Consider the following 21,916-nt stretch of genomic DNA (forward strand, 5'->3'; position numbering starts at 1 on the left):
TTTTCTTAGGCCTCCTTTCTGTCACCTCTACATTAAGGATTTTATATTAGATAATCTGAGATCCCTTCAGTTCTAAATCATTTTAATGTAAATTCTGAAGCAGTTTTTTCTTTAAATTACTACATGTAGTATCATACGAACAAAATTAGAATAAAAATTTCAGGGACCCAATGACTCAAAGTATATTTCATCCAACTGGTTATTTTTTATATTCTTAATATTCTTATATTCCTAATATTTCCAATATTCCTAACATTTCTAAAAATTTTAATCAGAATGAGATATTTTAAATTTCCCTAATAATATTGCCATTAGGTAAGTATCCACAGAAAATGTGCCAGTTAGGTGACTAAATACCCTACAAAGTCAACGTGCTTCGCTTACCTCAAGCTGAAAAATATAACAGGATGTGAAGGGGAGAAGAATATGCCACTCCAAAATATGCCTCTTGGCACAAGTATTATTCTGAGTTGATGGCAATCAAAACCCAACAGACTCAGGAAAAGCTTTTTACCTTCCCCTAAATTGCATTTAAAAACTTAAAAAGGAGGTCTGTACCAGAAAGAGAGCTGTTACCAAAGATAACTTTCTATATCTGAAAGACCTCTTCACGGCAGGGCAAACATTTGTTTACCATACATATACTCTTCTCATCTTCCTGTGAACTGTGTTCCTCCCCTTTGAAGCCCCAAGCCCCTATTCCTTGTCTTAGTTCAGGATGGTAGATAAGCCTCAACTGCCTAGCTGTCTTTGAGTCTCATATTTTTATGGGGCTCCCATACATACAAAATAGACTTGTTTTTCTCCTGTTAATCTGTTTTATGTCAATTTAATTATTATACCAGCCAAAGAACCTAGAAGGGTAAAGGGAAAATTATTTTTCCTCCCCTACAGATGGGACACTTTTGTTAAAAATCCACAGCTTACATATGATGGACATGTTTGCACTTTGTAAGGGTAAGGTTGTTTTGTGAAATCACAAATTTATATTAAGATGTTATTAAGTGCTTTGATTTGTAACAGTTATCCTAAATTATCATTTCATTTGAACAAACTACTATCTATACATTAGTCTTTCAGAAATTGTACATGTGGAAGGTGTGACTATTGAGGAGTAGCATGAGGGAACACTGTGGTGATGGAACAGTTCTGTATTTTGACTATCGTGGCAATAAGACTGAGACTCATGAGATAAAACTGCATAGAAGTACACACACACAAACACACACTTAACACACAAATGAGTATACACATAAAGCTGGTGAAATCTGCATAAGCTCTGTACATTGCAACAGTGTCAATTTCCAGGTTTTGATGTTGGATGGCAATTATAGAAAATGTTATCACTGAGAATAACTGGCCCATGGTACATTTTTGTTTTGTAACACCTATGAATCTATTATTATTTCAAAATAATTTTTTCATACAGTTATATAAGTTTTTTAAAAGTGTACAGCAGCTCATAAAATAACTATCACATATTTTTAAAAGTACAGTTGACCCTTGAACAACATGGGTTTGAACCGCACAAGACCACTTATACACGGATTTTTTTTCACTCGTAAATACTACAGTACTATAGGATTGAATTCACATATGTGAAACCATGGCTAGAGAGAAACTGCAAATATGGAGAGCTGACTACATGTTATACTCGGATTTTTGACTGCACAGAGGGTCAGGGCACCTAAACCCCCATTGTTCAAGGGCCAACTGTAAGTCAGCTATAAAGTACATGTGGAAGCAGAGAATCCACACAAAATATTATCTGACCTGTTCTCTTGTTTCTATAAATAAATAAAAAGGGAAGAAATCGCACTGAAGTCAACATGGTTTCAAAATCTACCAGGGTCCATACTGGTCATGTTTCCTGGGTAGTATCAGCATCTACAACTCCCAAAGAGCAAACGTGATGACCTGATGTACCTTGCTTACCACCGTAAAGACAGCAGGGATGCATCATGCAACTTTACATAGGTTGGTGAAATAAAATAAAGGAGGTAAGGGTAAATAGAAAAGGCAATACAGAGTAAAGAACATTATATCAGAAGCAAAATTTCACTTTATCATTCATTACCTTGGGCTTGGCCTTTAATCTACTCATTTGCAAACTGAAGAGAGTTGTTTGGCCTCTGAGTTACTTTCTAGCTCTAAAATGCTACGCTCTATAGCCTCACAGACATGAATTCATATCAAAGATACTTAATATTTAATGAGAATAGAGGATTTTTTGGAACTAGGCTGGTAACTGTTCCTATCTTCTATAACAAAAATGAATAAATACAAAATATTCAACCTTTAAAAAACAGGTCTTTCCCAACCCTACCGTAAAGTCAACCTCTTTAAACGTTCTCCAGCAAAGAATGGTCAAGTTTAATTCACCTCTAGAAAAGGAGAGCGGCCAGGAGAGAAGGTAGCGAACTACCTGTGTATGTTTCCAAGAGCAAGTAGCAGAGAGTGGCAGAGCCCTCAAGCCAAGTGACTCCACATCAAAACATAAAGGCTTCACTGCACTCTAACAAAAAACCTCAGGGACACTTTCCAAGGTACTCAATGAATATCACTGGCCCCAAACAGCATTACACTTGAAAAGTTAGTTTTCAAAGGGGAGACAGCAGAAGCAAGAAGAACTACAATTCTGACCCTGTGGAAGGAAAACCACATTCACAGAAAGATAGACAAGATGAAAAGGCAGAGTACTTTGTACCAGATGAAGGAGCAAGATAAAACCCCAGAAAAACAACTAAATGAAGTGGAGAAAAGCAACCTTCCAGAAAAAGTATTCAGAATAATGAGAGTGAAGATGATCCAGGACCTCAGAAAAAGAATGGAGGCAAAGATCAAGAAGATGCAAGAAATGTTTAACAAAGATCTAGAAGAATTAAAGAACAATCAAACAGGGATGAACAACACAATAACTGAAATGAAAACTACAATAGAAGGAATCAACAGCAGTATAACTGAGGCAGAAAAACGGATAAGTGACCTGGAATACAGAATGGTAGAATTCACTGCCACAGAACAGAATAAAGAAAAAAGAATGAAAAGAAATGCAGACAGCCTAAGAGACCTCTGGGACAACAAAAATGCAACAACATTCGCATTACAGGGGTCCCAGAAGGAGAAGAGAGACACAGAAAGGACCCGAGAAAATATTTGAAGAGATTATGGTCGAACACTTCCCTAACATGGGAAAGGAAATAGCCACCCAAGTCTAGGGAGCACAGAGAGTCCCAGGTAGGATAAATCCAAGAATAAACATGCCAAGACACACAGTAATCAAATTGGTAAAAATTAAAGACAAAGAAAAATTACTGAAAGCAGCAAGGGAAAAATGGCAACATACAACGGAACTCCCATAAGGTTAACAGCTGATTTCTCAGCAGAAACTCTACAAGCCCGAAGGGAGTGGCATGATATATTTACAGTGAAGAAAGGGAAGAACCTACAACCAAGATTACTCTACCCAGCAAGGATCTCATTCAGATTCGACAGAGAAATCAAAAGCTTTACAGACAAGCAAAAGCTAAGAGAATTCAGCACCACCAAAACAGCTCTACAACACATGCTAAAGGAACTTCTCTAAGTGGGAAAAACAAGAGAAGAAAAGGACCTACAAAAACAAACCCATAACAATTAAGAAAATGGTAATAGGAACATACATATCAATAACTACCTTAAACGTGAATGGATTAAATGCTCCAACCAAAAGACACAGGCTCACTGAAAGGATACAAAAACAAGACCCGTATATATGATGTCTACAAGAGACCCACTTCAGACCTAGGGACACATACAGAATGAAAGTGAGGGGATGGAAAAAGATATTCCATGCAAATGGAAATCAAAAGAAAGCTGGAGTAGCAATAATCATATCAGATAAAATAGACTTTAAAATAAAGAATGTTACAAGAGACAAGGAAGGACACTACATAATGATCAAGGGATCAATCTAAGAAGAAGATATAATAATTATAAATATATATGCACCCAGCATAGGAGCACCTCAATACATAAGGCAACTGCTAACAGCTCTAAGAGAGGAAATCGACAGTAACACAATAACAGTGGAGGACTTTAACACCTCACTTACGCCGATGGACAGGTCAACCAGACAGAAAAGTCATAAGGAAACACAAGCTTTAAATGACACAACAGACCTGATAAATTTAATTGATATTTAGAGGACATTCCATCCAAAAACAACAGAATACACTTTGTTCTCAAGTGCGCATGGAACATCCTCCAGAATAGATCACATCTTGGGTCACAAATCAAACCTCAATAAATGTAAGAAAACTGAAATCATATCAAGCATCTTTTAGAACCACAACACTATGAGATTAGAAATCAATTACAGGGGGAACAAAGTAAAAATCACAAACACATGGAGGCTAAACAGTATGATACTAAATAACCAAGAGATCACTGAAGAAAGCAAAGAGGAAATCGAAAACTACCTAGAGACAAATTACAATGAAAACACGACGATCCAAAATCTATGGGATGCAGCAAAAGCAGTTCTAAGAGGGAAGTATACACCTATACAAGCCTACCTCAAGAGACAAGAAACATCTCAAATAAATAATCTAACCTTACACCTAAAGGAACTAGAGAAAGACGAACAAACAAAACCCAAAGTTAGCAGAAGGAAAGAAATCATAAAGATCACAGCAGAAATAAATGAAATAGGAACAAAGAAAACAATAGCAAAGATCAATAAAACTAAAAGCTGTTTCTTTGAGAAGATAAATAAAACTGATAAACCATTAGCCAGACTCATCAAGAAAAAGAGGGAGAGGACTCAAATCAATAAAATTAGAAATGAAAAAGGAGAAGTCAGAACAGACACAACAGAGATACAAAGCATCATGAAAAGCTACTACAAGTAACTCTATGCCAATAAAATGGACAACCTGGAAGAAATGGACAAATTCTTAGAAAGGCATAACCTTCCTAGAGTGAACCAGGAAGAAATAGAAAAGATGAACAGAGCAATCAAAAGTAATGAAATTGAAACTGTGACTAAAAATCTTCCAACAAACAAAAGTCCAGGACCAGATGGCTTCACAGGTGAATTCTACCAAGTATTTAGAGAAGAGCTAACACCCATCCTTCTCAACCTCTTCCAAAAAATTTCAGAGGAAGGAATGCTCCCAAACTCATTCTATGAGGCCACCACCACCCTAATACCAAAACCAGACAAAGATACTACAAAAAAATAAAGTTACAGACCAATATCACTGATGAACATCGAAGCAAAAATCCTCAGCAAAATACTAACAAACACACTGAAAGATCATACACCATGATCAAGTGGAATATATCCCAGGGATGCAAGGATTCCTCAATACACACAAATCAATCAATGTGATACACCATATTAAAAAATTGAAGAATAAAAACGATATGATCATCTCAACAGATTCAGAAAAAGCTTTTGACAAAATTCAACACCCATTTATGATAAAAACTCTCCAGAAGGTGGGCACAGAGGGAACCTACCTCAACATAATAAATGCCATATATGACAAACCCATAGCAAACATCATCTTCAATGGTGAAAAACTGAAAGCACTCCCTCTAAGATCAGGAAAAAGATAACGATGTCCACTCTCACCACTATTATTTAATATAGTTTTGGAAGTCCTGACCACCACAGCAATCAGAGAAGAAAAAGAAATAAAAGGAATCCAAATGGGAAAAGAAGAAGTAAAACTGTCACTGTTTGCAGATGACATGATATTATACATAGACAATCCTAAAGATGTCACCAGAAAACTACTATAGCTAACCAATGAATTTGGTAAAGTTGCAGGATACAAAATTAATGCACAGAAATCTCTTGCATTCCTATACACTAACAAGAAAAGATCAGAATGAGAAATTAAGGAAACAATCCCATTCACCACTGCAACAAAAAGAATAAAATACCTAGGAATAAACCTACTAAAGGAGGTAAAAGAACTGTATTCAGAAAACTATACGGCACTGATGAAATAAATCAAAGATGACACAAACAGAGAGATATACCATGTTCTTGGATTGGATGAATCAATATTGTGACAATGACTATACTACCCAAAGCAATCTACAGTTTCAATGTAATCCCTATCAACTTACCAGTGTCATTTTTTACAAAACTAGAACAAAAAATCTTAAAATTTGTTTGGAGACACAAAAGACCCCGAATAGCCAAAGCAGTCTTGAAGGAAAAAAACGGAGCTGGAGGAGTCATACTCCCTGACTTCATTATACTACCAAGCTACAGTAATCAAGAGAATATGGTACTGGCAGAAAAACAGAAATATAGTTCAGTGGAACAGGATAGAAAGCCCAGAGATAAACCCACACACCTATGGTCAACGAATCTATGACAAAGGAGGCAAGGATATACAATGGAGAAAAGACAGTCTCTTCAATAAGTGGTGCTGGGAAAACTGGACAGCTGCATGTAAAAGAATGAAATTAGAACATTCCCTAACACCATACACAAAAATAAACTCAAAATGGATTAAAGACCTAAATGTAAGACCGGACACTATAAAACTCTTAGAGGAAACCATAGGAAGAACACTCTCTGACATAAATCACAGCAAGATCTTTTTTGATCTACTTCCTAGAGTAATGGAAATAAAAACAAAAATAAACAAATGGGACCTAATGAAACTTAAAAGCTTTTGCACAGCAAAGGAAACTACAAACAAGATGAACAGACAAACCTCAGAATGGGAGAAAATATTTGCAAATGAAGCAATGGACAAAGGATTAACCTCCAAAATATATAAACAGCTCATGCAGCTCAATATTAAAAAAACAAACAACCCAATCAAAAAATGGGCAGAAGACCTAAATAGACAGTTCTCCAAAGAAGACATACAGACGGCCAAGAAGCACATGAAAAGCTGCTCAACATCACTAATTATTAGAGAAATGCAAATCAAAACTACAATGAGAGGGCTTCCCTGGTGGCGCAGTGGTTGAGAGTCTGCCTGCCGATGCAGGGGACACGGGTTCGTGCCCCGGTCTGGGAGGATCCCACATGCCGCGGAGCGGCTGGGCCCGTGAGCCATGGCCGCTGGGCCTGCGCGTCCGGAGCCTGTCCTCCGCAACGGGAGGGGCCGCAGCAGTGAGAGGCCCGCGTAACGCATTAAAAAAAAAAAAAAAAAAAAAAAAAAAACTACAATGAGGTATCACCCCACATCAGTTACAATGGGCATCATAGAAAATCTACAAACAACAAATGCTGGAGAGGGTGTGGAGAAAAGGGGACCCTCTTGCACTGTTGGTGGGAATGTAAATTGATACAGCCACTATGGAGAACAGCATGGAGGTTTCTTAAAATTAACTAAAAATAGAATTACCATATGACCCAGTAATCCCACTACTGGGCATATACCCAGAGAAAACCATAATTCAAAAAGACACATGCACCACAGTGTTCGTTGCAGCACTATTTACGATTTCCAGGTCATGGAAGCAACCTAAATGCCCATCGACAGACGAATGGATAAAAAAGATGTGGTACATATATACAATGGAATATTATTCATCCACAAAAAGGAACAAAATTGGGTCATCTGTAGAGACGTGGATGGATCTAGAGACTGTCATACAGAGTGAAGTAAGTCAGAAAAACAAATACATATTAACGCATATATGTGGAACGTAGAAAAATGGTACAGATGAACCAGTTTGCAGGGCAGAAATTGAGACACAGATGTAGAGAACAAACGTATGGACACCAAGGGGATAATGGCAGGGGTGGTGGTTGTGGTGGGATGAATTGGGAGATTGGGATTGACATATATACGCCAATATGTATTAAATAGATAAGTAATACGAAACTGCTGTATAAAAAGATAAATAAAATTCAAAACTTTAAACAAAATGTTAATTTTCAAAATCTTACTTTACTCTTTTCAGTTTCACTTTGTCTTAGCTTATTTTTCACTACTCCCTCATTCTCCTCTGCTTTAGCTTCTTGTTTCTTCAATGCCTAGAAAGAAAGACGTGGGAAAATCAGTATTATTCCAAAATACATATAAAACTGAAAGATATTACTAGGATCTATTAAGAAAAGGCTGAGGAAGATGATTATGAATTGTACAAAATATACACAGGAATTACAACCTGCTCATTCACTGAAGTCATAAGATCATTTCATTGGGGCTCAAATATAAACAACTTCCCGATCTACCTAATCAAGTTCCACTTAGTTTCACTTTTTCCCATCTTTAGGAATTCTGTAACACATTTAGAGAGCTTAGACAGCTAAGAGTTTTCTTGGAAACAAACAAATTTTACCTGCCGAAATAATAGTATTTAAAAGTTATATTATCAGCTCAACAATTTTGACATAATACCTAAAACCAGTTCACTAGTTTTTCAAATTCTGAAAAAATATCAAGGTAGAAACATGCTTGCTGCATCATTATCACATACATGACATTTTATCACAACATATAACTTGCTCTTCAACCATACTTTCACATAGAGCAAAGAAAAGCATTCTTTTCTACATTTTTCTCTCTTTAATAAATTGGAAAAAAAGGAACTTTAAGATAATACAAATTTCAAAAGTTAACCACATAAGTGTTTGTTTCTATGTTAAAACAAAATTAAACTTAAGGAAAAAAATTTATATTAAGAGCAATCTTTCATAACATCTAAAAGACATTCCGTTTGTTTAAAAAAAAATTCGACACTTAGCAGCATTTAGACTTAAAAAGGTGTATGTGTAGAGGCCATCTAAGTTGAGAAAAGCCAAATTTCCAGAAGTCTTTTCCAACAAGTTCTATGATGCTCAATAGAAAAACTATTTTTAGGCAAACAGCAAAACATGTTAAAACTGTTTTGATGCAAGTATAATCAATCATATTCCAATTTCATTAACTCACATATCCAACATATATCTCCAAAGTGCATATATATGCATATATAAAAGAACAATGTCCCCCCTACCCATGAGATTACAGCTCCCTCTGCATGGCTCCTGCTCTCACTAATAAAAAACAATTGAGTAAAAACGCGGAGAGACACCATCAAATAAAAATAATTTTGATTTGAGTATAAATAATATAGTGTTTACTATGTCCGGGCATTCTTCTTCTTCTTACATATATTAAATAAACACATTACATATATTGAATATATACATTTAATCTTTATGATGGTTCCATGAGTTATTATTAAGTCCATTTTTTTTTTTTTTTTTTTTGCGGTACGCGGGCCTCTCACTGTTGTGGCCTCTCCCGTTGCGGAGCACAGGCTCCGGACGCGCAGGCTCAGTGGCCATGGCTCACGGGTCTAGACACTCCGCGGCATGTGGGATCTTCCCAGACCGGGGCACGAACCCGTGTCCCCTGCATCGGCAGGTGTACTCTCAACCACGGCGCCACCAGGGAAGCCCATTAAGTCCATTTTATTAAGAGGGAAGTTGGGGCTACAAGGAGTTGAATAACTTGCCCAAGGTCATTCACCAAGGTCGTGACAGAGTCAGGACATAGACTCAGGCTGTGTGCCTCTTAACCATTGAATGGCACTGCCTCTCCACGTTGAAACAATATCAAGCTTATAGGGTGGATATGAAGACTAAATAATTTTATACTTGTAAAGCATTAAAATATACAATAAAAGACAACTATTACGATTACTAAATTGTTAACAACTGATAAAGTATTACAAAACATAATGCTTTTCAGGTAGCTATCAAATGATTTTGATGTTTATTATTTGTTCTTTACTGTAGCCTAAGTGGAATTTGTAATAATATTTACTTAAGTATGTATAATCTATTCAGTTTTGGCTGGTGGGATGTGTTTATAAATTTTTCCTGAACGAAATTATCCTAGAAACTTGAAAATTACTGCTGGCATCTTCATTTTTCCCATGCTTCCTCGGTCTAACTCCACCTAATATGTGTGTGTGTGTGTGTGTTTCTGTGACAGAGAGGGAGAGGAAGAGGGAGAGGGAAGGAGGGAGAACTATTTTTTAAAAAGATATGAATTGTTGCTGTACTTTTCATCAATTCATTTTACAATATTTGAACTATCTTATTCCTCAACATCATCATTCAACCTAGCCCTGTCACCTGTTTTTCTTTAATGAGTTAAACTTAACTGGTTATCTTTTCAATATTTTTTTTCCAGTTATGTCATACACCTTTTATTGCCAAGTATATTCTTCATACCAAATATATATTTGCAGGTTCTCTAAAACTTAATCTAGTGCTGGTCTAGAAGTAAGTTACTGTAGAAAGCATGCTGCTGTTTTTTAAACAAACAAAATACTATTTTTTCAAGGTTCATGGATTCAGTCAATATTTTTTCATTGAACTAAAAACCAGCCTGGGTTTTTCCACAGAGAGGAGATTATGAGGAAGACTTCCTCAGGCAGTTGATAAGTTTCATCAAACTGTAAATAGTCAGCCTCCCATTCTGGATTCAAACTCCTGGGCAGAAGCCACTCCAAATGAGTATGCAGTGAAGGCTCACCCAAACCCGGTGACGTCACTTAAGGCCATAAGCAACTTCAAACAAGGTGGGCTTGTCCCAAATATAAGAGCCATTCACTTCCAAAGCCAAATTCAAAATCTACCTTGGAAGACTCTGCAACCTTCAAACAGTAGCTGCTAAGATCCTTCCAGTGTGATTCTGTACATCTCTTCATGTTCCAAGTTGTTTCCACCTGTGTCCTCTGCTTACTGAGGTACGAGAAACAGAAGGAGTCACCTGCTAAGCTTTTAAAACTTGACTTAACTGCATGCTGCAACTCTAGGAGTTTAACTTACTAAGAATTTAAACCCCAAAAATTCTCCAGTGAAGAAATTTTTCCATTTTACTAACTGGAATTAATCCATTTCTGTCCCTTTCTCATGAGTTCCAAAACTTACATTTTAAAAATCCTATTACATTTTATGTCAAAAAAACAAGAAAGACCTATTAACATTTCCCAAGTGTTTACATACTTTATTTTGATTAAGTCTATTAAAATGTGCTTAATTCATTTATATGCTTATTTTTACTTAGATAGACATACAAATAATCGTTGTTTATCCAGAGGTTTACATTTCCAAAGAGTAATATAAAAGATTTGGTGTCACTAAGGTGTAAGCTTCAGAAGGCCAGGGACCTCATCTGTCATGATCATATTTTAACTCTAACACAATACTTGACACGTTTTAGGTGGTAAACATATGTTATCGAATGGATGAATAAATATCCCTTTATAATTCCTGAATAACAACTTCACTTTGCAATTGGCCAATTCTGTTCATCACATATATGAAAGTTTTCCAGATTTCTCCCATCTTTCTTAACCACCATTATTTTCTCAAGCACCAAGCTGTCTTTCTTTCTGTAAAAACAATTATTACGGTGTAGTGATGTTGGAAAATAAATATTTACTTGGGGATTTAAGTCAAAGAGTTAATAATCCTTTCCTGTTTTCAAAGTCATCATTTTAGTCTTTTCCTTAGAAAAAAATCCTCTGAATAGGTTTAAGTTTTTTTATTTTTTAAATAATCCAGATTTACAGAACAGTTGTAAAGACAGCTCAGAGTTCCCATATACTTTTCACTTAGCTTCCCCAAAAAGTAACATCTTCCATAACCAAGGTAAGTTTATTGAAACTAAGATGTTAACACTGTTACAAAACCAAAAGCTACAGACTTTACTCAACTATCAAATGTTCTTTTTTGTTCCAAGATACTTCAGAGCAGCTTGTCTCTTTAGTCTCCTCCAATCTGGGAAAGTTTCTCAATCTTTCCTTGCTTTTATGATTTCAACATTTTCGAAAATATTTCAGGTATCTTCAAGCCAGGTATTTTGTAGACTGTCCCTCAATTTGGGTTTTTCTGATGTCTTCTCATGATTAGACAAAGCTCATAAATTGGGAACAGAATACCACAGAGGTAAGCCGTTCTCAATGCATCACACCGGTGGGTATGTGTTATCAACATGACTCAGGACTAGTGATGTTAACCTTGATAGCTTGATTACGGTAGTGTGGTGTCTGCCAAATCTTCCTGCCATAAAGTTAGTATTCTTTCCTTTCCAGACTCTGTTAGAAGCAAGTCATTAAGTCCAGCCCACACTCAAAGGGAGAAGAATTAAGTTCTACCTCCCAGAGGGAGAATATCAAAGAATATGTAGAACTATGTTAAAATCACTAAAGTAATGAACAAATATTTTGGTAGATAATTTGAGGCTATGCAAGTATCCTTAAAGTTTTACCCACCAATTTTAGCTCAAAATCAGACCAACTATAACATTATCAGTACTTTTTTGGCCTACAAACTTTTCCCCCATCAAACCTTATGCCTAATGCAACCCAGACTCCTAGTAAGTTAACTCATAGCCCAGTGCTCACCACTAAGTAGAACGCTGAACCCCTTTGCATTCACCTCCAGATAACCTACTTACACCAAAAACATTAATGAGTGATGTAGAATTTACGTAAGACTGTATCGGTGGATGGAGTACACTCATCAAGTCTCTATATAATCCTAACTCTCCTGGGCTACTCCACTAACCAGGAATTCTCCTTCCCCCGTTTCCCTACATCTTCTTCAGCTTCACTGTTCAGCTTCTTTGCACCTTCTGGGCCTTCCCAACAGGCTTCTAAATCTCCCTCCCCGAGTTACGCCGAGCAGTGTGCCTCTATTCCAGTTCTCAATTTTGAATGCTGACACTGATCACCATGCCCAGTACCCCATTTTCCTCACCACACAAAGAAAAGACCTGTTACCAGGATCCATTCCCCTTAAAGGGCGGTTGAGAAATAATTATTTTCTTTCTCATACTAATAGATATTTAATATTCATTTCTTATAATTAGTATAAATATTAGTAATTTTACTTGATGTGAAAGGAATAAAAATCAACAAGCTGAACTTTAATCAAACTGTGTTTTCTAGTACATGGAATTATGCCCTATAAAAACATAGTTCTTCTGAAAGTCAACTATTTTTTTTTTTAATTTGAATTTCCATGTAGGAGCTGTTGAATAAAAGAACCTCTGATTCTCTTGGATATCTAAGATTTTGCGATAAAATTTCCTTTCCTCTGAACTTTCCACCTTGTACAGCTGACCAGTTATTTATAATATCACTTTTCCAAAATAATATATGTCTCTACTGTAGCTAATACTCTAAGGATATGTAAGTCTTGGGAAATTGAGGCAATAAGAACTTAAATTCTATTATTTTCAGCAGAGGAACAAAAGTCAGGTACTGAGGAGCAACCCAAAGCAAATTACTATATTTCCACCTTATCATTTAGAAAAGTCAAACTTTAAACAACCTATAACACACCTATTAACTTTTTTTTTTTTTTTTTTGCGGTACGCGGGCCTCTCACTGCTGTGGCCTCTCCCATTGTGGAGCACAGGCACTGGATGCGCAGGCTCAGCGGCCATGGCTCACGGGCCCAGCCACTCCGCGGCATGTGGGATCCTCCCGGACCGGGGCATGAACCCGTGTCCCCTGCATCGGCAGGCGGACTCTCAACCACTGCACCACCAGGGAAGCCCACACCTATTAACTTTAAACCTACCTATACAACATAAGCCAGTAAACAACACACAAGCAATATTCTAGCCCAGAACACTGAACCCATTTTCTATATTATCTAGTTTAAAATGAAAGACAAAGAAAGAAAATCTAACTCTTAAGACCAAGTAAATATAATGCACTTTAAATTTCGGAAACACAGATAACAGTCAATGAGAAATAGTTTTAAAATTAACTAAATCAAAATTACAAGTCATTTCTTCAAATCTTATAACAAACTTTAACTCATTTACTACCTTTTTTAAGTGTGTAAGGCTGCGCTGGATTTCTTTTCCATTTGACTTAGATCAAACAATTTAGAATTATATTAAAACTGACCCAGTAAAAGCAGCTATAAAAAGAGGGAAAAAATCACATGCCAATGAATTTCTATTACTATGTTATTTTGCCCTTTAAAGCTTGTTTTTTTCTTAAAGCAGTTCAGCTATAAAGCTATCATGTGCCCTGCTCCTGGATTCAGATTGTCTTTTACACATTTAAGATCACAGCAACAACACTGAGCCTTAATAGAGGGTCCCTGGAGCACATTTAAATTTCTAATAACAACAATTTTTCTTCTTTTCCTTAAGTGTGCCTATTTCCATTAAAAAGACTAACATATTGAGTCTTGTACTACTGCAGTTCTTTAGAGGTAGACGATTTGGAATTCTCACAAATATAATTAAAAAAATACAGCCTTTCCTTTTAAAGAGTAAGGGAAAGGAGAAAAAGAAAATGTTTGTAGACCTCTCATCTGACCATAAAAACTGCCACAACTTTGACAATAGGCATGTTTATCAAGAGGCTCTAAAAAATAACACACTCAAAAATGTAGAACAAATAGGGAATTAAAGGCCCTTTGTCTACTTTAAATGGACCAGCAAGCTTGGGTAAGAATGATGGAGCTGGAATGAAATAAAGGTCACATGTTAACACCCACACAGGCCACTGAAATTTCCAAAACAACAAAAAAAATTATGAACATAAGCTATCCTGTCTTATCCTAATCACTCAGCAGCACTACAATTGCATGCCTTTGGTCACAAGGGCAAGAATATGTTGATGATTCACTGGTAAACCAACAGGACTATAGAAAAACAAGTCTGTGCTCATATTGAACAATAGGTCTGTAATATTATATTAAAGGTACAAACTTTTAAGTCATATTGTTCCCGTAACAAAGAATGAAAGTCATGTTACTGAGAATTATAAAAATACTTGCTCTTAATATATATATGTATATACATATATATATATTATTTTTTTAAAGACTATTATTTTAGAGCAGTTTTAAGTTCACAGCAAAATTGAGAGGAAGGTACAGACAGTTCCCATATACACTCAGCCCACACACATGCATAACCTCCCCCATTATCAACATCCTCCAACAAAACCTCCACCTTTGTTACAAGTGATGAACCTAAATTGATGCATCATAATCACCCAAAGTCCATGGTTTACACAGGGTTCACTCTTGCTGTTGAACATTCTATGGGTTGGTCAAATGTGTAATGACATGTATTCATCATTATAGTATCATACAGAGTATTTTCACTGTCCTAAAAATCCTCTGTGCTCCACCTATTCACCTCTCCCCTTCCTACCCCATCTCCTGGTAACCAATGATGTTTTTACTATCTCCATTTTTTTTTTCCAGAATGTCATGCAGTCGAAATCCTACAGTATGTGATCTTTTCAAATTAGCTTCTTTCACTTAGTAATATGCCTTTAAGCTTCCTCTATGTCTTTTCATGACTTCACAGTCATCTATTTTATAATCATTCTTCATGTAGGTACAAAATAAAATTCAGCAAATATTTTAAGCTTCACAATATAGTGATATTCTGATCCAAATTAGACCACATAAGCTATAAACTGAAGTTATAAGTTGTCTATGTTTATGTATTTTAAAAACTTAAATAGCCTTAAGGACATGTTATATTTCAAATCAAGGAAAAACATTACTAAGTACTCAGTATGTATAAAACACTGTAATTGGAACCTGACTTAACTGGAATTTTTTTTTAATATAAAAATCTGGTGTCCATTTCCAAAATTCTCTTCTGTAAACCTAAATCACAGCTCCAAAATCAAACATCAATAGAAAAATACGCATTTTGAAAAGGAATATATACACATAATACAGCAGGATTTTATTGCTCATAACTAATACTACTCATTTAAATTAACATAGATTTTATTTCTGTCAAGTTCTGTGAATTTCTAAATTTTGTTTTTTCCTAAATCAAGTTAGAGATTCCTCCCACATGAAAACTAGCTAAAGTCATGGAAAATTTTAGCCTTTAAGTTCATCCAGTTGGGGATTATCTGTGCCAACAAAAACCAAAACAAAACAAAACAAAAAATTAAGTTTCTTTTCAAGGCAGAAAACAATACATTCATATTCTAAATCCCTGAACCAATATCTCAGAAATAGCTAAGTGATTGCTACTTAAATTATTCAAAGAAATTTATTTTTCAGGCAATACCAAGGAACAAAAATTCCATACCAACATCTACGATTTTAAAACACTTTAATAAGTGAAAGTAGAACTGCGTGACAGAAGTCCGAAGAGAATCCAATATTGATCATCACCATTATGACACCATACAGATTTTGGGGATATCAAAGGGAGGGATTCTAAGGACTTGCTGCCAGGTGAACTATGTGTATTTTCCAGATGGAAGTGGTAAGCACATAGTGAGTAGAGTCACAAGTTGCAACCATCCTTGTTTTGCAAAGAGTAGAGTAATATCAGGTATCATGTGGTTAAGTAAGATTTATCAGTAGTTAAGTACATTGGTATTACTTCTGATGGTAAGTGTAATCCTAAATAATGTTCTTTAAAGATACCTGAGGTTTTGAAACATAAAGCTCAAAGCTTCTCTTTGAGAAGGGCCTAGATGTCTTTTTCTTTTTTTTTTTTCCCTCCTTCTTCTTATGATAAGGTGATCATTATTTCAGGAATCCAAAAAGCTTTATAGGAATTATTGTGGTAGAACAGATGAGCACATATTACTGACCTATGTTCCCTGATAAATAAATAAACTTATTGGTTCCACTACATCCATATTTATGGAGTCTGTGACTGGTTAGGGTACCCTGTGCCAGTGAAGCCAGCCAAGGCCATGGGTTCAATCACTACGAGAACCAATTCCCTTTGCTCTCTTCCATGGCCATAGCCTTTACCCTAAACCTTAGCCAAAGGCCACATGGAAGACTAAGCAGGCCAGAGACCATGGATGAATCAGCGAAAATCCATTACCATGACTATAAAAATAACACAAAAGTAAAACCCCTATTGACTAGTGTCAGGATTTCGTTCTTCAAACGTTATTAAATTTGCCAATCTGCAAGACAAAACCTTAATTATTGCCTACAAAGTTGGTATGCTGAAAAGACATATAAGTCCTTTGACTTCTTTAATTCAAAAGCAACAATGGTAATGAGTATTATTCTCCTAAATGCCATTGCTTTTACTGGAATGGATTGTATTTTTATGCAATCTTTTACTTAATAAAAATCTTGCAAGTAAAGTTAAATGTGAGCCCAACAAGTACACTTTCCAGGATTTCCTTCAAAATCAAAAAGCAACCACTCTTAGTGGAGGGTCTGTTTTTATCTGAGTAGTTTCCTCTCAAAAAAGAGACTCATAGTTTTATTAGAAATCCCAGAGCAATATGATACTTCATTTGACTTTCTAAATGCAGGACCACGGAGTTAGAATTGTTGACAAACAGAAGATCATAGATAATTATGGAAATTTAATTTAGAATTTCTCAAGTTTTATATGTATTTGAGCAGAATGTCCTGTAAATATACAACATCTTTCATTGTTCAGAGTTAGAGGGTATTATTTTACGCCTTTGGATTTTGGGGGAGAGGGGGTTGTTTCTTTTGCTTTTTTCTAATCAAAATAAAACAGTACCAAATCTATGAATAAGCCTATTTGTAGCAAAGTCATCTTTGTTTGCACAATATTACTATGCACTCAGTAGTTACCCAATAAATATTAATTGATAATGACGGAAATAGGGCTTTATAAACAGATGGTCTAGGATAAGTTTGCTGAAAACATAGATAGAAACATTCCACTCTTCAAGAAAAGCATAAAGTAGAAATTAAACAAGTCCTGCACTCAGAAAATCTCAGTCTATTGTCAGACAGCTGTTCAGTCAACAAGAGCACAAACATTTTTCATCATCATCATAGCATTAACAGAATTAAATGTCTATTTTCATACAGTCCCTACACAAAGGGACTCACACAGACTCATGCTAGCCTTATTTGTTATAATTAATTTACAATGACAATATTGGCAAGAAAAAATATGCACACATAGGAAAAGAAATGTGATTAAACAATACTTTGAGATCTAATCATATGTAGTATGAACATAAAATATGTGCCAGATTTAAATGCAACTCACAGAAGCAATGCATTTATCTATAATGTAAATCTCAACTATTTCCAATGAGAATTCGAGATGCTTTATAAGAACTCCTACGCATATGCTGAAAGAACAGGTGAAACAAAAAATGAGTCAGAGACCATAATGGCCCTAATAGAATAAGTAGTAACTCTTCGAGAACCGAGAGCAAATAAGCAGGAAAAAAAAAAAAAGAGAGAAAAAAAATTGTATGAGGACTAACTTCAATGAGGGTAGGACCAAGGAAACTACAAGCAAAGTGATCAACCCAGAAAGACACTCTGAAAAATGCACACTATTCGAAAACACTTGAATAATAAGAAAATGTAAGTTAGTATACATGGGAGAATTTTGGAGAAAGTTGAAATGGGGAGGTGAAAGAGGATAGAAAGTACATTACAAGCATGTAATGATTAAAAGCCTTAGGTAATTTTTTTTTATAAAGTAAAAAGCCTAACAAGACATGACATGAGTGTTAATTATATAGAAATGAGACTATAAGAATTTCAGGACAACTTACATACACACATCCTCTCACAGAACTGCACCCTTCAAAGGAATCCAAAGGCCTTAACCAGCAGGCTAACAGTTGACATGTTACCTCTTCTCTGATGTGGAATACATTTCTAAATGTTCAGCTTTTGTTTTATCAATATTAAACAGTAGGCCCCTGAAAAACAGTATCAAAATGGAACATTCTTTAATCCAGCTAGCGATTATTCTCAATATTTCCCAATATGAAAAAGATAGTATGGCTTGTGGAGACTTGCCCTTAATATCCACAAACCATGCAGGAAGTTTGCACTGTGAATGGAAATTCAAGTACTGGATGAGTACAAGGTTGAAAGAGACAACATCTAAGATCTCTTCCAACTTCTGTAAGAAGTTCAGGGAAAAAAATACTTTCCACACAAAGAATAAAGTGTTTTGTTGTCATCTAAATGATCAAAGCCTAATAAAATAGACTTTATGTTGAATAAGTGGGTGGGCATGTGAGGCAAGGGGGGGGAATCAAGGAAAAGACTAAGGAAGAAGACTAAAGAACACGATATGTCTGGGACTTGCGCATTTCCAGCTGTGCCAAATAGTGTTCAACCAGCTGTGAAAGACAAATCCCCTAATATCCAGTCATTTGTTTCCATCTACTTCCTTTCTTTCAGCATGTTGACATTAATAGATTTTTCACAACCTTACAGAAAAAAAGTATTTACTCTAACCTTGCAAAGAAAAAACTAATCCACAGATAACAAACATAAAAGAGAGAAGAAAATAGCATGGCATAAAATAAGACAAAGAGCTATGTTGTGAATCAAAAGTATAGTGGGTCAGAATTTAAATTAGTATTTCAGCCACAGATTGGTAAAGTGCTTATCAAGTAGCAATAAGCCACGGGGTAGAATCACATTCATAAAAGAACTGCCTAAAATGATTTGAAAATGCACAATCTCTTTCACCCAAATTTTCCAAAGGGCAGAGAAGGGGTAACTATTTCCTGTACGGGCTAGTCTAGAGTCTATGCAAAGCTGAAATAACACACTTATTGAATTACAATGACTGTTAACATTTCTATTTTCCCAACTAAACTGAGAGCCCTAAAGAGCAATACATCATTTTAAGTGTTTTTAAATCCCTAGTCCCCAGCACAGCACCTGGCACATGGTAGGTCCATGAGGGTATTGGCCAAATGAATATTTCACTGTGAATAGTTCTGACAACATAGCATATAACATTCATTCCTTCAAGAAACACTTACTAGACCTATGCCAGGCACTGTTCTAGGTGCTGGAGATACAGCAATGAGCAAAACAGACTAAGTGCCTACCTTCATAAAGCCTGCATTCTGCTCAGGGGGACAGATAGCTGACAGATGACAAGTAAGGAGAAGTGTTATAAAGAAAAAAAATACGGCAGTGTAAGGGGCTCAGGAGTGAAGAAGGGGTGTATTATGTAGAATAACTAATAAGGCTTTTCTGAAGTAGAGCTCTGAGTGATAGGAGGGCATAAGCAATGCAACTGTTTTCAGAGTAGAAAATCCCTGGCTCTGGGAATGGAAAGTACAAATGTCCAGAAGCAAGAGGGTGCCTGACATGCCCATGGAAAAGCCAGGCGAGTGTAGTTGGCCTAGAGTAGGCAAGTGGAAGAATGACAGAATCAGAGTAAGATGGCAGGCAGGGACCACCTCAGAGGGGCCTTTTAGGCTGAAGATTTTAGATTTCATCCTGAATGTGATAAAGAAAGCACTGAAGGGTTTTGAAGAAAGAAGTGGCATTATCTGATTCTATGGGGAAAAGACTGCAGGGAAGTAAGAATGGAAGCAAGGAGGCTACTCCACTAGCCCAGGCAGGAGACAAGAGTCACGGGATGATAAATGAGAGTAGAAGTGATAAAAGGAGTGAGTTGTTATCAATTAAAATATTTTCAAGATAGAGCTGACATAATTTAATGATGAACTGGATGTGAAGAACGGAATAAACAGAGACGGCGAGGACATAAAAGAAACACAAAAAATTTTTCATATAAAACTAAAATTATTTTACTATCAAGATAAGTAGCCATCTTTTTAAAAAGAAATAAATCATATGAGCTACTTACTAAGATGAACCACACAAAGAGGTAAGGTTTAGCAACTTCTATACAAGTTCACAAGTCAGGAGGGGAAGGATCAGGAAATGGAGCTCCAGAGATCAAGTCTGCCCAGGCTTTGTGGCTCTGAATCACAGAATCACTCTGACTTGATCCCCATCCAAGACTGATACTGGTGAGCAGCACTTCAGGTTCTCAACCTCAGAAAATAAACATGAAAAGGCGTAACTTTTTCTCACTGCCATATGAGGCCCACCAAAAAACTACATAATAAGGTTACAGCTGCAAATACTGTTCTAACCTGATCATAATATGGGCAAGGGTATGTTAGAAAAACCTAAGCAGTTTCTCTTTTCTTGAGCAATAAATAAAACTACAGCTGCAGTATAAAAAAAGAGAGAGAAAAGAAGGAAGAAAGGAAGGAAGGAAGAGAGGAAGGAAGGAAGGGAGGAAGGAAGAAAAGAAAGAAAGAAAGGGAGGGAGGGAGAGAGGGAGGAAGGAAGGAAGGAAGAAAGAAAGAAAGAAAAAAAGGATCCAGGGTACTGAATAAAAATGTAAATTCACTAGAAATGCAATGAGTCATGACAGAGCTAAAAAAAAAAAATGCTTTCCTAACAAGTAAAGAAAAACAAACAAGATTAGCCAGACGAAGAACAAACAGCATTAGAACATCAGTGGAAAATGAATATAACTGGGGTGAGTAGACAACAGGGTGCAAAGGCAATGATTATTAAGGAGAAGAAAATGATAACTAGGGAAAAGTGTTTTAGATCTATATAATATAAAAATTTAGAGAACGTGTCTTTGGTATACTTCTGTATAGCTTAGAAATATGAAATGTGGTAAATGGCATAAGACTATATGATTCCAGTGGAATAAACTCTCATATCAAATTGTAGTCTTTGTTTTACTACACATAAAAAGATTTTTCCTCAGCAGGAGGGAGAGAGAGAGGAAGAAAGGAATTATAACCCTGAATAGAAAGCCTCAAAAAAACTCTGACCAAAAGGCATAGAAATGACAGTTTTAGTGTTAAATATAACAGATGTCTTAATATGTAATACTCCACATGTCATATTTTATTTTTCAACAGTAGAAAGCAACACCATTTCAAATTTAAGTTTTCAAATAGCAATAGTTAAATAATTAGATTTTTCAAGTTGCAATATCTGTGGCCAAGTGTATTTTCAGGGAGCCCTAGGAGATGAGGTATGTGTATATATTTATAAGCATTTTTCAACAAAGTTTAGCAACTTTAATAAACAATGCCTGCAGGGTCACAACCGATGGTTCAATACTGACGACTAGTGGTCAAAAACATGTACTAATTCATTCATACTAAGTATTTATCC

The 21,916-nt window shown here is 35.9% G+C and overlaps 1 protein-coding gene across 2 annotated transcripts in view; it reads right to left on the reverse strand.

Annotated features, from left to right (window-relative positions):
- Positions 1-21,916, reverse strand: part of CEP128 (centrosomal protein 128) — a 436,342-nt gene that overhangs the window by 332,545 nt on the left and 81,881 nt on the right. For both annotated transcript variants that reach the window (XM_032624894.1, XM_032624895.1), the window contains one exon: positions 7,913-7,999. In XM_032624894.1, coding sequence (XP_032480785.1) covers positions 7,913-7,999 — 87 coding nt within the window. The remainder of the gene's footprint in view (positions 1-7,912; positions 8,000-21,916) is intronic.

The sequence above is a fragment of the Phocoena sinus genome, chromosome 2 (genome assembly GCF_008692025.1).
Source record: "Phocoena sinus isolate mPhoSin1 chromosome 2, mPhoSin1.pri, whole genome shotgun sequence".
In the NCBI taxonomy this organism is placed as follows: Eukaryota; Metazoa; Chordata; class Mammalia; order Artiodactyla; family Phocoenidae; genus Phocoena; species Phocoena sinus.